The 17,892-nt window shown below is 46.4% G+C and overlaps 1 protein-coding gene across 1 annotated transcript in view; it reads left to right on the top strand.

Moving 5' to 3' along the window:
- The window catches only part of stpg1 (sperm-tail PG-rich repeat containing 1), a 129,107-nt gene extending 111,881 nt beyond the window's left edge, over positions 1 to 17,226 (top strand). Inside the window, exons 7-9 of the mRNA XM_072501131.1 lie at positions 3,856 to 4,033; positions 8,410 to 8,600; positions 16,315 to 17,226. Coding sequence (XP_072357232.1) covers positions 3,856 to 4,033; positions 8,410 to 8,600; positions 16,315 to 16,388 — 443 coding nt within the window. The 3' untranslated portion in view covers positions 16,389 to 17,226. The remainder of the gene's footprint in view (positions 1 to 3,855; positions 4,034 to 8,409; positions 8,601 to 16,314) is intronic.
- Positions 17,227 to 17,892: the final 666 nt, after the last annotated feature.

A 17,892-nucleotide genomic window follows, 5' to 3' on the forward strand; every position in this document is an offset into this window, starting at 1 on the left:
TACACCCCGGGCAAAGAGCTCCTTGTGGCCGACGCACTCTCTCGATCCATCACCACGCCGTGTGAGCAGTCGGACTTTGTCTGCCAGATAGACGCTCAGGTGAAGTTTTCTGCATCCAACTTTCCGGCCACTGATGAAAGGGTCGTGCAAATTCATCAGGAGACGGCCAGGGATCCTTTACTCCAGCGGGTAATGCAACATCTCACTGATGGTTGGCAAAAGGGGCAGTGTCCCCAGTTTTATAATATAAAGGACTATCTAGCGGTACTGGACGGCATATTAATGAAGCTGGACAGGATAGTAATCCCACAGAGCACGCGAGAGCTGGTCCTCGGCCAAATCCACGAGGGTCACCTGGGGGTCGAAAAGTGTCGCCGTCGAGCCCGAGAGGCAGTATATTGGCCAGGCATCAGTCAGGATATCGCCAGCACGGTCCTCAATTGCCCAATGTGTCAAAGGTTCCAGCCGGCTCAGCCCAAAGAGACTCTACAGCCGCATGAACTGGTGTCCTCCCCATGGTCCAAAGTTGGTATTGACTTCTTTCATGCAAAGAGTCGAGACTATGTCCTCCTCATGGACTACTTTTCCAACAATCCCGAGGTGGTCAGACTGACTGACCTCACATCAGCAACAGTCATCAAGGCATGCAAAGAGACTTTTGCCCGTCATGGCATTCCACTTACAGTTATGACTGATAACGGCCCGTGTTTCTTCAGCCAGGAGTGGACGGATTTTGCCCGGCTGTACAATTTTACGCACGGCACTTCAAGCCCCCACTACCCCCAGTCGAATGGGAAGGCTGAAAAGGGGGTCCACATTGTTAAAAAACTGTTGTGCAAAGCTGCTGTCTCGGGTTCAGATTTTAACCTGGCGCTGTTAGCCTACCGGGCGACTCCTTTGTCCGCTGGCCTGTCCCCTGCACAGCTGCTAATGAACCGCACACTACGGACAACGGTGCCGGCTATCCACATCCCGGACCTTGACAATTTTCCGGTCCTGCAGAGTGTGCAACAGTCTTGGGCTCAATGCAAGTCGGCGTATGACACCCACGCCACAGATCTCCCTGCTCGGGCTCCTGCTGACCGAGTTTGTGTTCAGCTACCTGACGGTGGCTGGTTTGCCACGGCTGTGGTGGTTAAGCAAGTGGCCCCGAGATCGTTCCTCGTTCGCATGCATGACGGCTCCTTTCTTCGGCGTAATAGGCGGGCACTGCGGCTACTTCCACGCCCGCCACCTGAATGTGATGTCCCGCCTCGCATGCTGGTTCCTCAGGACGCGCCCTTCCACGAGGCCACCGATCTGCCAGTTCTTTTACCGACCTCTACATTGGAGGCAGTTCCGCCCGTTCAAGTGCAGGTGGCCCCTGACCCACCCTTGAGGCGGTCAACCAGAATCCGTCGCCCGCCACAGAGACTGAATTTATAAACTGAATGTTGCATTACCTTGTGATCCGTTTACACATCTGTACATATTGTTTCTTCCTAATTTGTTATCTGCCCTCTATCTGCACTCGACACTTTCCCATGTAAATACGTTAACATACTTTGTATATAGTCAGGCTCCTGTACACACACACTCGCTATTTATTGACCTACACACATTTTTTATTGAGTAAAAAAAAAGGAGCGGAGATGTCATAATATACACACAGGTATATGATGGTGCACAGACAGGCAGTGATTGACACACAGGATGACCAGTGAAAACACAGAACACAGCAGCCAATCACCAGACAGGACACAACCACTAAAAAGCCAGAGGGCACTAGTTTTCCCACTCCCTTGGGATGCAGCCTCTGATAGAGAGCCCATGAGCAGCAACTAGAACATATACCATGTGGTAGTAAGATAGTCTGGTCAGGTTAGGCTCAGGTCTCCAGTCAAGTCAGCATAGTGTCAACCCACAGTTAAAGTATGTATGATAGTTAAGAGTTCAATAAAATTGAGTTGCATTTCTTCAAGTGTTGGAAGCCTGTCTCTCTCTCTCTGCTGCAGTAAACGCAGTCCTCGCAGACACGGTATACCCAGCACATCAGGCAGCAACATATTTAAATAAACCTAATGGCTCACTAAAATATGTTAATATATATGTTAATGTGGATCCCGCCCATTGAGGGCGCGATCCAGATCGCAAGATCCAGATTGCGAGATCTCGAGTGCCGCAAATCTTGCGAGAGACCTCTCAGGGATTTAGCGGCCTCGTCATGTCACTGAGTCGGATGTCATGAGGCCATTCCATCACACCCATTTTCAATGTGCTTCAGATAACAACACAGGTACATAGGAATGGGAGTAGGCTATTCAGCATGCTGCATTATTCAACCAGATCTTCCCGCATTATCCCTGTAATCCCTGGATGTCATTGGTATCTGGGAATCTATTGAGCTCTGCTTTGAACACACTCAATGGCTGAGCCTCCATGGCCCTCTGGGGTGGGGAGTTCCAAAGATCCACCACTCTCCTCATCTCAGCCCTACCCATTATTCTGAAACTGGTTTTATATCTCACAACCGGGGAAACATCTAGCCTGTCGAGCTCTGAAAGAGGTTTGTGCTCCCCAATGCAATCGCGTCTCGTTCTTCTTAACTTTAGAGAATATAGGCCCAGTCTCCTCAATCTCTCCTCAGAGGATAATCCTGCCATCCCAGGAATTAGTCTAGTGAACCGTTGTTGCCCTCCCTCTATGGCCAGTGCATCCACTCCTTAGGTAAAGAGACCAAAACTGCACACAATACTCCAGGTGTGGTCTCACAAAGGCTCTGTGCTACTGCAAAGCATTGTTGTAACAGAGCCCTCCTAGTTGTAATAGATCTCTTTACATCAAGGTTCTTTTGCTGCAGTTGTCCAGGGTCAATAAACGGTGAAGAACATTGGTTTTGTATACCTGTGGACTGTAGTGTAGTGTTCAATTGTTCTGTGTTTTAATATGTGAATCTGTTGCCTGTGGACTCAGAGAAAAACAAACAAAGCAATAGAAAGAGCTGAAAACAAAGAGCTGAAGCATGGAGTGGACAGTTTAATGCACTCTGTATATGCAACCTGTTACATATATAGAAATTATTGTCATCTCTACATAGGTCTGAGATATAGGCCCATAACATCCGTTCCCAGGCAACATAACTGGGAGTACCCTAAGGATTGTCTAGCAAACCTTTTCCCCCTTCCCGCCTTCCCTGTTAGAGGTCCCTACATAAGGACTGCACAGAACTTGCCCAGGAAGTACAAACTTGTCTTGCGATGGGAACCATCCAATGATGCGATTTAAAACACAAACGTCAGATGGTACTGACTGTCTTACAGTATTAGTTACCCATAAAAAGTTAGAAGAATTAAAACTACTTCTAGGTGACTATGGTACTGACCCCATTTCACTACCCCCTCCTTTTCTCTCCAACTCTGACTTCCTTTCCCATCCCCTCACTGACCAACACCCTCATTGACAATCCAACTGCACCCTACTGACCACCCCTCCACTGACCACTCCCCCCCCCCCCCCATCCTGCCCGCAACCCTACCCACTAACCTTACAAACTTAGCTTTTCCCTGGCTTCTCAAAGTGACTGGGATCTTTGAACTTACCTGCTTTACAACAGCTGGTGCTGAGAAAAGGGGGCGGGGCTCCCTTACCCTCGACTCAGCTGCCCTCACCACTAGGCCTCGGGAACCCGCTGCACTGAACTTTTCCCGCCCAGCCTAGTCAAGAGGCCAGGCGAGAAAGAAACGGCTTCATTTTAAGATAAGTAACTAGGGTCGGTGTGGCAATCCAACTGCGATAGCCGCTCCACGGAAGTTCAGGGCTATAAAATACACAACCTAATATCACCGTTAATATATCAGATGTGAAATTCTTTTCCAGGTCAATACAGAGTCAACCATTCTTTGACAAAGGAGTCATCAAGATCCATAGTCTCTTCTTTTAGATCCAAGACAATCCGCCTGAAATATCCGAAGGATTTAAGTCCAGGACCAGCAGCCTATGAACCTTATAAACCAATGGGACAAGAGAGGATGCAATTTGTACATTTGCATCCTTGGTATGTGTAGCTGACTCCATTTGAGTGGTTGCTATAGGTGAATACAGCAAACCCTCTGTGTTTGAAGGTCTAAGTGTGGAAAAAATTATCATGTATGAATTTTGAGTTTTCATAATGTGTGAAATTGTCATCCTCTGAGTGCATTAAGTGAGGGGGGTGCATGGGGGAAGGGGGCAATTAGCACTCTGGGAATGATTGGGTAGTGGTGATTTTGAAGCAAAGACTTGATACGGGGTGTAAAACAAGTGCATAATAATGTGTAACTGAGATTCAGGAGTAGGCCGTTCAGCCTCTCAAGCCCATTCTACCATTCAATTGCAGCACAATTGAACGGTCCCTCAACTTCATTTATCTGCCTTTACTTCACAAGTCTTGATAACCTCACCGAACAAAAATCTGTCAATCTCTTGAAAATGCCAGTTGACCTATACTCGTGACCAAAATATACTGCGTCGTGTGCCAGCATCTGGAGCAAATGCATTGTCCATAGTGAGCAATAAACAAATTAAAGTTAGGGGGTATTGTAAGTTGTCTAAATAGGAGCAGCAAGTTATAAAGAGATGTGGACAACCTATGAGCAGGCAAGACTGTGGTGGAAAGAACTGCGAGGCCATTCATTTTGGATCAGAGAAAACCAAATGGGAATACTTTCTTCATAATGTCGAAATCTTTAACATCCAAGTCAGGCTTTTAGACTGAAAGAAGCGTAACAAATAACAGCACAGTTAAAGGTTAAACGGTTTTACTTGCAACAAGGAGAGAGGCCACTGGAATCAAGGGTCGCAGCAGGCATACTCTGGGGAACACGAGGAACATCGAGATCTTTATACACAAAAAAAACCCTTCCCGCCTCACAGGTGATACATTGATAATTGCTGAGCCTTTCAGTTGACTTACACAGAGACAAAGGTACCATTCGATACAATGGGGGGGGGGGGGGTGATCAGATGACATCAGTGTCTACTGCAGTAATTCTACAGAGATGAATCTACATTAGCAATACAAAGTCCGTGCTAATCGACTGATGTCACTGGCTCTGATGGTTTAAACAATGGTGTGTGTGTGTCACCATACAAACTGAATTGATCTCGTCAGGCGATCGATTAAACTCAAGACAATGTAATCAATTTACAAGGGGCCATCTGTCTGCTAACTGAATTAATGAGGTACAGAAAGCAATTTAAAATTAGACTCTTTAAGACTTTATGTCATGTATCCCTTCCAGCTTATGACGGAAAATTACATCATTGCGAAATAAAGCTCTACATTTTCCCCTACTGGTACCAGTTTCAGGTGGTAATGAGGCTGGTGAGGATGGGGAAGTTTAGGTTTCCACAATAAGCACAGCGTAGGAGTTGTGAAATAGCAAATATATTTGGGCGGCTGTAAAGGCATCTGGGCTTTGATTGTCTGCAACAGTAAATGGGGCTATAATAAAAACAGAAAATGCAGGCAAAGCTCCGCAGGTCTGGTAGCATCTGTGGAGAGAGTAACAAAGTTAACATTTAGATCCGTATGATTCTTCCACAGAGCTAAATTGGGGCTGGCTGCTTGCAGGCCAACTGGTGAGGAAGTCGCCTTCCGTGATGATCCAAAATTCTTTTGTTAACATCGAAATGTTAAATGTCCTATCACTTACACATGCTGGGGTTCCAATTGCCCAGTGGTATTAATTACAGAAGATACATTGTCAGATCTTTCCCATTATTACCGTGTCATTTAAATGTGCCCTACCATATTTGGGAAATATATTCAATGGTTTGCTGTCACTTTGGATATGAAACCGCCCAAGTCACACTGACTGGCATGGAGCCTGCTGAGCGGCACTCTGCAGAATTCCCCATCCTCACCAGCCTCATTACCACCTGAAACTGGTACCAGTAGGGGAAAATGTAGAGCTTTATTTCGCAATGATGTAATTTTCCGTCATAAGCTGGAAGCTTACAAGCAGACAGGTAGAGGCATTTCAATGGTTTTTGCACAACAAAACATTCTTGTTATGTTGGTGGAGCATTTTGTTTGCCCATGATTGATCGCTCAAATTCTTGTCTTTGAACGTCTTGCAGAAATCAATTCACTGGATGTATAATGATTCCACTTCAATGAACAAAACAAACATTCACTTCGACAAAATGAACATACTTCCATTTCATATGATATAATTTATATGTTTTTAACTTGAGGGAATCTACATGTACATTTTTTCCCAATTTTATTCTGTCGTTAGTAGCTCCCACTATGTGGGTGATCTCAGCCTGCTTACAATGGCCTTTTTTGGGGGGATAACTCCATCTGAAGTCACCGGGCTGGATTCTCCGATTTTTGGACTATGTCCGGAAGATCCGTGGTGTTTTACGTGGGAAAAATTGGCAAGACTCCAGCACCAATCCTCCGACCAGTGAGAGGCTAGCAGCCATGCCATGTACAATGCACAGCCTTCCCGATATAAATGGCCAGAGAGTTGCCGGGTCCGTGGCCACGCAAGCGCACGGCGACAACCTGCAGCGGTCACGCCGTACAACATGGTGCAGACCGTGCGCTGACCAGACCTGCCAGATACTGTCCCCCTGGGCACCTCCTTGCCATCCCTGGGCCACGCCCCACCAGCTCCCCAGCCCTCGCTGAGGCCCCCCCCCCCCCCCCCCCCCCGACCAGCAGCATGGCTCCCGCCCGACTGTTTGGCAGCGCTGGACACAGTCCACGACCGCACGCCAGTTTCCGGACCACTGAGACCAAGAGACAATCGCGGGGGCGGGAACTCGGCCCATCGGGGGCGGTGTATCGGGGGAGAGCTGCTCCTCATTGACCCCGTTTTGGAGGGGGCGGAGTATCCGAAAACAGGCACGCCCCCGATTTCATCGTAAAAAGGGATTCTCCACCCGATCACCGATTATGAAATCGGCATCGGGGAATGGAGAATCCCGCCCACCATGTCTGATTTATTTTCCTGCAACATTCCTGAAAGTCCTAGGACACAATCCTAGCAGTTAGCTGGGGGGAATACCTCTCGATAATGTGCAGTTTTTAAAGTTCTTATGCAGTTTATGTAGTTAGTGGGAGGTCATATAATTCACATGGGGCAGGTAGGCAGAATTGCAACAAAAGACACAACTCTGATGTTTGGCTGTCTCAACAGATGAGATAATCTGGTGTCAGCCCATCATGAAAGTTGGTTGCTGAGACTCAAACCCCAGTCAGTGTCCTGCAGTATAAAAGGGCCAATGACATAAATGTTGCGGGGTGGTGGTGGGGGGAGAACATCCTTCCTTTGTGACCCAGATCACTTTCCTCATCTGGATTCCATCAGGGAGGTCTACTTTCACCTATCTCAAAGTGACTGGCATCCAGAGATATACCAATCCCAAATGATTCCACAGAAGGAATTCCACGTGGTGTAGGGAACTTTCAGTCCTCTGATAGCATTGTGGTAACTCCCAAGAGGACCACAGTGGGATTACTAATCGATCTCCCCATGGGACTCGTAGAGTCCGAGTTTCCCTGGTGTAAGCGGAGGCCCATCCAGCTGAGACTCATTAACCGAGCCCTTTGAATGTCAGCTCTAAACTGGACTAGCATTCCTGGCAGTCCCGGATTGGAACTCTTGTTGTACGCCGTGGTAGCAGCTTCACTTTTGTATTGTAAATAAACTATGTTATCCTTCCTGCTCTTCTCTCCTGGATTATCACAAGCATCTGCCTTACAATGTTCAAAGAATGATTCTGCCACTTGTAAAACATGTCAGAAAATTCTGGAAATGGTGGAGAGAGCAGTTTAAGCAGCAGGAGATAGTCAAAATATTCCGTCTTACCACTGAATTTTCAAAGCTGAGGGCTCTACTTGACAATTTCCTTAAGCAGCTTGGCTGAGATCAGGAACTCAGTGGAGTGAAGGATTGAACCATTTTGACAACTCGCGCGAATACTGGAAATAATCTGCAGCAATATTATGTTGTGTTTTTGCAAATTATGATTTGTCATCTGGAGAAAATGTTTCAAATTCATTTCTCAAATTATATTGCTGGAAGGAGAAATATGTTGTCAACCTTTTTCGGCTTGCTTGCATCAGGAGAAATACAAGAATGCCTCATTTCAAACAAGCACAACAATTTGTACTACAGTAGAAAAGGATGCTGATTGGCAAGTTGATTCTGATTGGCCAAGGTGTTGCTATGGAGAAAACTTCTGAGACAATTTCACAAATGGACAAAACTCACAACTGAGACCCAGTGGATGGTTTACAACATGAAATGAGCTGTAGTCAACTTCTTCTCTAAATCACTCGGGCTAATTTGCTGTTTTTTGTAATATAGATTTATTGTCATTTAGCTAAATAATCATGACATCTCATGTTGTCCTGTTACAATTTATCTTTTCTAGGAAGAAACATTATATGTGTCTCTCCGCTCCTCCCTTCCCAGTTCGCAAAAACCCGACTCCTCCTGGACCTGGCTACTATGACGTTGTTGATTTTCATGATCCACCCAAGCACTATATGTCCAATGCTGTGTTTGTATCTAACACAAGCCGCTGGACTGGAAATGTCCACAACAAAGATGTTCCAGGGCCAGGTATGAGATACGATGGTTAACGATAAGGGACAAAAATATCATGATGTTGTAATTTTCACAAAGGATGGTTGGCGCTGTATCTGAAAGTTGCAATGCACATTAGAGCATCAGAGATACTGCAAAAGCCTTTAATGACTAACAAACATAGAGGTGGGAGATCTGCAGCTCTCCTGGTACGATCCTCTCGTAACTCGTTGGTACATCAGAGGGGACTGAAATTAGGCCGAGTTCAAGCCTTACATTGGGACTTCTGCGCACTTTAGAGGTTTTCACCTGTCCTGCCACAAAGTGAGAGGTCAGTGACTCCCAAGACAGGCAGTTATATTCAACCCCACCCCAATGCTGCTAAATGCCAGACATTTATCTCCAACTCATGCATGTGATATACCATTTTAATGCACCTTCTGAGCTCTAAAATTGGAAGGTGATAAAAATTTAATGCATTTGTGTGAAGGAATGTATGCAAAACAAACACAGCTCATTTACAGAATAGTCGATGGATTTGAGGAAGTTAATCGCGAAAGCAGATGAACAGATAAAAACCTTAAAATATCATTGGATGAAAACAGATTTGAAATAGCCAGTCACCATAGATCAAATGGCTTTGCTGCTATGCTCAACTTGGCATAAACAAATTACCTGTAAGAATGCCACACATCTGCCAGTTTTGCAATAAGGGTTTACCGTACAGCATGTATTATCTGGGAGAGTTATAAAACGCTGTAAGCAGCACCATGAGAGATTTGTTCTAATAATATTCACATTGCTGAGTTCATCAGCACTGTGGCTGCAAACCTCCTCAGTTTTGCTGAACCTCTGTTGGAATTCCCGCCATCTGTTTACACTGCCTCCTTGCTGATTCTAGGGTTATTGGTCAGTTCTGTCAGAGGCAGAGCCAAGCCCATCCCTTCAAATAATAATAATTGCTTATTGTCACAAGTAGGCTTCAATGAAGTTACTGTGAAAAGCCCCTAGTCGCCACATTCCGGCGCCTGTTTGGGGAGGCCGGTACAGGAATTGAACCCGCTCTGCTGGTCTTGTTCGGCATTACAAGCCAGCTGTTTAGCCCACTGTGCTAAACCGGCCCCTAAGGATACTGGTGTAAAGGGCAGCAGTGAATAACATGAAGTATCCTTCATATGGGTGCAAAAGGAGGTTGAAAGGAGATTTGATAGAGTTTGCCAAAATCATGAGCGGTCTAGACAGTGTTGATAGAGAGAAACTGTCCCCTTTGGCAGTGGAGTCAGGAACCAATGGATCCAAATTTAAGGTGGCTGGCAAAACAACCGAAAGGTGACATGTGAGAAACATTTTTTTTGCACTGCGAGTTTTAGGATCTGGAATGCACTGACAGACATGGTTGTGGAGGCAGATTCAATTGTGGCTTACCAAAGGGGACTATATAAGCTCCTGCTGGTGGAAGAAAAATTTGCAGGAGAAAAGGCGGGGGAGTGGGAACCTGCATTGCACTTGCAAAGAGCTGGCACATATCCCATGGGCCAAATGGCCTCCTGTGCCTTGACTATTCTCCGATTCCAAAAGTGGACCCCACTGGAGGGGGAGGGAAGGAGACAGGTGAGGGGAGCTGCCTGGATCATCGAAGGAATATTTTTCTTCACACAGGGGGCAAAGTGGAACTACTTGTGGCTTGGCTGGGCAGAGCAACACCTCATCCCTGCTGCCCTCTGCCACAGAAGCATTGTTTTATTGGGCCCGGGACAGTAGGCAGATGATGGAAATGTGTTTCCAGTGGGGTGCACAGATGCTAGTGCCAAGCAAATGTTAACCATGCCATCTGCAGCTGATGCATCCAAAAAGAAAGTCAATATATGTTAAACACCAATGAAATACTACATTGTAAATCAGGATGATTGTGCTGACTGACCGGGTTTGAGCAAATTTTGTTTATTGATCCCCAGGATGTCAAATACAAATGCAACATGATTACCAATACGTTTTGATCGATTCTTTGTGTTAAAACCACAAATGAACTGCTCACAGTAAACCCGTGGAGCACAAGGAAATGTTAAACACCAAAAACAATTTTGCCAGCTTCACTCACCGTCACTCTCCACCTACAATCTGCAGGTTTATACCCTCCTCATGTTTTTGTAGGTTTGCAGCTCTCACCAAGCGATCTCTCACTGTGGGAAAAGCCAAAGATCGTAACTGTTGTCGATCAAATTTCACAAGGGCCAAAAGAGCTTTTAGGAATAGGAAGATACTTCCACTTTAACTGTAAAAACAAAACCTGCATGCCATCTCAACCCAGCCATTTCAAAATACCATGCAGCTGTAAAACATTGCAGGGTCAATTTGCAAACAAAATACAATAAGCAAATAGTTGCATTCTTATCGTTCGTGCTATGATAGACATCCACCCTGCCATTTCTTCTGCACATTGCCAGGTTTTTAATAAATACGGGTTTCTGGAGCTGTGTCGAAGGAAACATTCTGTTCTATTTTTAAAACTTCCTGTAGTGTATTTTGCATTTTGGCAAACTTTTCAGTTTTCTGTCTCTAGCCTTTGGCCAGTCAAACAAAAGCAAAATACTACGGATGTTGGAAATTTGCAATAAGAACAGAAACAGAAAATGCTGGATGGACTCAGCAGGTCTGGCAGCATCTGTGGAGAGAGAAAAACAGAGTTGGATCTAAATGCGCTTCTGTAGAAATGTAATTTAGATCGGAAACGTTGAGTGTGATCTAACCAAAAGGAAAATCAGAGTCCATTACAAGCGCTGGAAATGACCCTGCTATCTAACGGCACTCCGTTGCTATTTCAGGCACCAGTGGGGAACGCTCCCTGAGGCTTCAATTAACGTAATCTCCTGCCCTGAGGAACTCTGACGAGTGGAGCTGCACAGTGCAGGAAGAGATCGGGGTCTCCATTTTTAAATGGCGCCCCGATTACTTGAACCCCTGACACAAGTCCCGGATCCCCCTCGGCACCTCGACTCACTTGTAACGGGGTCCTTGTGCACACCCTCATCCCACCTCACACGGGCAGGGCACCTCCAGCAAGGGCAAAATTCTAGCCTGGCACCTTGGCACTGCCAGCTTGGCACGCCCTCTGCCAGCCTGGCAGTGCCATCTGGGTGCCGGTTTGGTATGTGGATGGCACTGCCAGGGTGCCCAGGTGGCACCAGCAGTGCCAGTGTGCCACACTGCCCAGAGAACGACCACCGGGAAGCCTCCGATCACTTGGGAGACCCCCTAAAGTACGGTACACCTGGTCCCCGTTTGTGGGGACCAATACTAATCGGCACTCGGCTGGGGTCTCCTCAGCAAGGCTGATAGATGCCTGGTGGCCGTTCAATCTGGCGTCAGCATGGCTAAGTGGGTTTCTAAACTCCATTTAGCCGTGCAAGACTGGATTCCGCCTATTGTGGGTGGGATCCAGCTCACGACACCTCGCGGGATCTAACCAGATAACGGTGGTCGGGAATCCCAAGGTAGGCCTCTCCCGGATATTACTGGCCACATCCCGTTCCGATCCTAGCTGGATGTGGCTGATAAATCGTACCCATTAACTCTGTCCATGACAATCACAATGCATTATAATGCAGATAACACTGAGGCATGGGGACTGGGGGGGGCAACGGAGGGGGAGGATTTTCCATTCCTGTTTTCGGAGGGTGGAGACGGTGGAGGGGGCAGGCAATTGAGCTGAAAAACATTTTTTATCACCAGGACATCCCTGCTCGATTGTCCCCACCCCCCGCCAATGATGTATTGATAATCCCAACTTTAAATGTCTGAATTCTTATTTGCATCTATTTAACTATCCGCCCCCTCCATTGCCCCCCCCCAGCTTCCCGTCTCAGTGTTATCTGCACTATAATGCATTGTGGTTTTCATGGACATTTTACACTTGATAGTCACTCCATGTTAAATTGTCTATTCACGTTTGCATGAGGACAATTTAATATGGAGAAGGTGTCCGGAGGTTGTGTGGGGGAGATCCATGGTGGGAGGTTTGTCCATTATTTTGCAACAGGGCTCCTTTTAAAAATGACGCATCGATCTTTTAAACCCGAAGTTGCTGCCTGTGCAGAACCCGCCCTTTGTATGTTTTTCAGAAAATCATCTAAATATACATGGAAAAAGCTGGTGGCACAGCCTATGGCACAGCCAATGGATTATCCTCCTCTTTTCCTCCACAAGATGACACTTTGCCAAAAAAATGGCAAAATTCCACCTGAATGTTACTATCGTAGAGAGGGAAGGGACACCAAAAGAGGGAAATGCTGTAGAGACAGAGAGAGAAATGAGACCCAGAGAGAAGGACAATTTATCCTATGCAGATTGAGCAACTTGACACCAATGCCCGAAATGTTTGAATTTTCAAGTATTATTCCCCAGCTTGAAGTACGTGTTGGGGAGGGGAACACAGCACAGCAAATTAATCAAGTGGCTTTAAATTTAAAAAAAATCTGGATCCAAATTAACAGGGCCCTGTCATCACTAGGACGAGGCTAACCTTGGCCTGGGCATCACCAGAGCAAGACTGTCTGGGGCTCTTTCATCACCAGGACAAAGCTGTCCAAGGCCCTGTCATTAGCAGGGCAAGGGTGTCCAGGCCGTGTCATCACCAGGACAAAGCTGTCCAGGACCCTGACATCACCAGATCGAGGCGACCAAGGCTCTGTCATCACCGGGTCGAGGCTGTCCAAGGCCCTGTCAGCACCAGGATAAGGCTGTCCAAGGCCCTGTCATCACCGGGTCAAGGCTCTCCAAGGCCCTGTCATCACCAGGACGAGGCTGTCCAAGGCCCTGTCATCACCAGGATAAGGCTGTCCAAGGCCCCGTCATCACCGGGTCGAGGCTGTTCAAGTCCCTGTGATCACCGGGTCGAGGCTGTCCAAGGCCCTGTCATCACCAGGATAAAGCTGTCCAAGGCCCTGTCATCACCAGGACGAGGCTGTCCAGGTCCCTGTGATCACCGGGTCGAGGCTGTCCAAGGCCCTGTCATCACCAGGATAAAGCTGTCCAAGGCCCTGTCATCACCGGGTTGAGGCTGTCCAAGTCCCTGTGATCACCGGATCGAGGCTGCCCAAGTCCCTGTGATCACCGGGTCGAGGCTGTCCAAGGCCCTGTCATCACCGGGTCGAGGCTGTCCAAGTCCCTGTGATCACCGGGTCGAGGCTGTCCAAGGCCCTGTCATTACCAGGGCAAGACTGTCCAAGGCCCTGTCATCACTAGGACAAGACTGTTGGTGGCCCAGTTATCACCAGGACGAGGCTGTCCAAGGTCCTGTTGTCACCCGGACGAGGCTGTCCATGCCCTGTTGTCACCAGGACGAGGCTGTCCAGGGCCCTGTCTTCACCAGGACGAGGCTGTCCAAGGCCCTGTCTTCACCAAGACGAGGCTGTCCAAGGCCCTGTCTTCACCAGGGTGAGGCTGTCCAGGACCCTGTCTTCACCAGGACGAGGCAGTCCAAGGCCCTGTTGTCACCAGGGTGAGGCTGTCCAAGGCCCTGTCTTCACCAGGACGAGGCTGTCCAAGGCCTTGTCTTCACCTGGACAAGGCTGTCTAGGGCCTTGTCTTCACCAGGACGAGGCTGCCCAAGGCCCTGTCTTCACCAGGACGAGGCTGTCCAGGCCCTGTCTTCAGCCGGACGAGGCTGTCTGGGGCTCTGTCATCACCAGGACGAGGCTGTCCAAGGCCCTGTCTTCACCAGGACAAGGCTGTCCAAGGCCCTGTCCTCAACAGGTCGAGGCTGTCTGGGGCCCTGTCATCACCAGGACAAGGCTGTCTGGGGCCCTGGCATCACCAGGATGAGGCTGTCTGGGGCCCCGTCATCACCAGGACGAGGCTGTCTGGAGCTCTGTCATCACCAGGACGAGGCTGTCTGGGGCTCTGTCATCACCAGGACGAGGCTGTCTGGGGCCCTGTCATCACCAGGACGAGGCTGGCTGGGGCCCTGTCTTCACCAGGATGAGGCTGTCTGGGGCCCTGTCTTCACCAGGACGAGGCTGTCAAGGGCCCTATCATCACTAGGATGAGACTGTTGGGGGCCCTGTCATCACCAGATGAGGCAACCAAGGCCCTGTCATCACCAGGGCAAGACTGTCATCTGGGAACTGAGAAATGGAGCAGAGCTTTGCACTTGGATTCCGATCAATCTTTTGACTCCAACCATTGTCCAGTTATAGCCATTTCTCATCCCTTTGGATAAGTGTGGGAAAAAAGTTTCAGATAAACCTTGGGAAGGTACTTGTTGATTATAGCAGTGTTTGATTTACTGCAGGATCTTATTAAAGTACAAAGTGCATATTACTGCCCTGTACCACTAAACCAGCCAATTGTTTACTTATGCCATGCTCAGTGCATGTCCCATTTTGCAGTCCAGAGGCCAACCTAAAATTGAGCCTCAGGTCTCACTGTAACCTGGCGAAACGTTGGTACTCGGCATGCCTCTCGAGACATCTTGCCCTTTGTAAGGATTTCAATTTCAGGTCAGCTGCCTTCCCAGCAGTGATCTTGAGGTATGTCTTGGGAGGGGAATGAAAGAACAACAGGTGGAGGACTGATCAAAGGTGATCTATTGTCAAGATCTGTTGACTGATCTGTTGTCAAGACTGCTAACGATGTAGGAGGATCTCCAGAACATTATTAAGAACCCTCAGTTATTGATTGTGGCGGGTGCTGGCTCTGCATCACACCAACCAACTTAGTGCAGGGGTTCTGAAATAGGCAGTTACGTGTGCAAGGCCCCTAGCACCTGTTTCAAACTGGTACCCACAGGCATGTGGGCAGCCACTCATGCCGATAATGCAGTGTCCATTCCATTGGTGCTGATCAAGTGCAGGACATTGCTCCTCAAAATTGGTCCTCAACAGGATCAGTAGGGTCCAAATTCTGCTGTCCATATTTTAATGCTGTATAATATAAATCATATCAATATATTTTTATAATTCATTTGAGCTAAACAAAATGTAGTAAGTTCATTATTGGTGATGTATTGGCTTTTTCATTATTGTGATCAGGGCCTCCTCGCTTTCAGTTCAAGTTTCTGTTCAACAATGTTACAAAGTGTAAATCACAAAACCCTTGGCGAAACACGTGAAAAGTAACCTGATCATGGAAACTTCCTTATTAACGTATTTTAATAAATAAACACATCACATCTGACAGCCAATACATGATCAGACAAGTGCAAACTCTAACTGTGAATTACGCTCATCCTCTGTAAAATTAATTCAGCAGAATTGAAGAGTCCATGATAAATCCATGATAGCTTATGATGAGCTGACCCTAGCACAAAACAAATGGGAATCTTATGTTAACTTTTTCAGATAGGCACAAATTGCCAATTTATGTAAATTAATTACTGATCCACCCAGCTAAATGAATAGTATGATTCACGGATTGTAACTCTTTTTTAACTAGAAGATATTGAAAATCGGAGAAATGGGCTCTGATAGTTTTCCCCTTCTTTTTCCTAAAACAATCCAAGACTGTCAAACCTGAAATTCTTGCAAAATGGAAGTGGAAAAGTCAGTCTGGGCTGTGATTTAAACTCAGTTCTCTCAGATGGAACGCCAGTACCTTGAAGTTGTAACATTCAGAGTAACAGGACTGTCTAGTTCATTGTGTATGATATCTACCAAGCTAGAAATAAGTATCAACAAATCATAAAAAAATACTATTTCAAACATCTTCCAAAATGCTATCATGTGATGCTGTTTATCTCTTGTTCCGCCCACAGCTTCCTATGTGCCAACGAAGAAAGGCAAACAGTCGTTCCTGTACAACAGCAGTGGAAAGTGGGTGCCACTATAGACGTTAATGGAGAAGCAAGCAGGGACAGATGGGTTTTCAGTGACTACACTTCAAATCGGCTTATATTGCATATATGAAGGTGTGAGCTGTACTTTGGATGGCACCGCGCACACAACAGCATGGATTCATCATAGATTTGTCAGAATTCCATTGTGGAAGAAATATGATCATAACCAAGTTTTTGAATTTATTATTAACCTTGGATTGGAGGCAGTTTCACTTGCATGTATCATGCGATGAATGTTTCCTAATGACATATAAAAAATTCTCCAAAAGAAGAACAACTTTTTGTTTTCTCTAGGAATCAGCTGATCTGTCAACTTTTAACAATTAGGGCATTTTCATTTAAACTATTACTGAAATTATTCATAGAGGCAGCGAGAGCATAAAGGTGTGATCTTTATTAGTGTTAATATATTTATTTCAACCAAACATCTTATCTAATAACACTTATTTTCCAAAGTAAAACCACATTATTACGGCAATAAGAAGTTGGGGAGATGGGCAGCACGGTGGCGCAGTGGTTAGCACTGCTGCCTCAAGGCACCGAGGACCCGTGTTCGATCGCGGCACTGGGTCACTGTCCGTGTGGAGTTTGCACATTCTCCCTGTGTCTTTGTGGGTCTCACCCCACAACTCAAAAGATGCGAGGGTAGGTGAATTGGCAACGCTAAATTGCCCCTTAATTGGAAAATAAAATAATTGGATACTCTAAATTTATTTTTAAAAATAACTTGGGGAGAAATGTGGTGATTCAAAACTGCGCAGGGTAGCATATTGTGTCAACTGAACTTTACGTTGTTGGTATATCTGAATAAAACCCAAACTGGTATAGTAATGACAAGCAACTGTATTACTTTTTTTCCTGGTAACTGAGTCGTCCCATGTTTCACAGCTATAGAAGATAGGGAAGTTGAGAGGGTTTTAACCCAAATAGTGTAAACCAGTGATCAAATCTGGGAAGATGCTGTAAATCAGAGAAACAAGGCAAGAGAGAAAGGCATTATGAGAAAGGGTAAACAGACCATGATAGGAAGGGACAGAAAGCACAAAAATGAGTGAATCAACAGATAAGGCAGAGATTACAAAAGTAATAAAAGAACAAAACTAAAGGTTCTGTATCTGAATGTTCGCAAGATTCTAAACAAAACAGATAAACTGTTAGAGTAAATACCGCAAATAGAAATAAATAAGGATGATCTACAACCATTACAGAGACAAAACTGCAGGAAGACAGATTGGGAATAGAATACTGAAGGGTACATGACATTTAGGAAGGACAAGGCCTGGGAAAAGGTGGAGGGATGAGGCTCTGTTAATTAATGGTGGTATTAGCACAATAGAAAGGGATGACCTAAGCTCAAGGAACCAGGATGCAGAAGCGGTTTGGGTAGAAATGATAAAGGCAAGAAGTCACAAGTGTGTGCGGTGTACAAGCCTGAGAAAGGGACAGAATAACAATCAGGGATTTTAATCAACATATAGTCAGGCAAAATCAAACATA

This window comes from Scyliorhinus torazame, chromosome 1, assembly GCF_047496885.1.
Source record: "Scyliorhinus torazame isolate Kashiwa2021f chromosome 1, sScyTor2.1, whole genome shotgun sequence".
Classification (NCBI taxonomy): domain Eukaryota; kingdom Metazoa; phylum Chordata; class Chondrichthyes; order Carcharhiniformes; family Scyliorhinidae; genus Scyliorhinus; species Scyliorhinus torazame.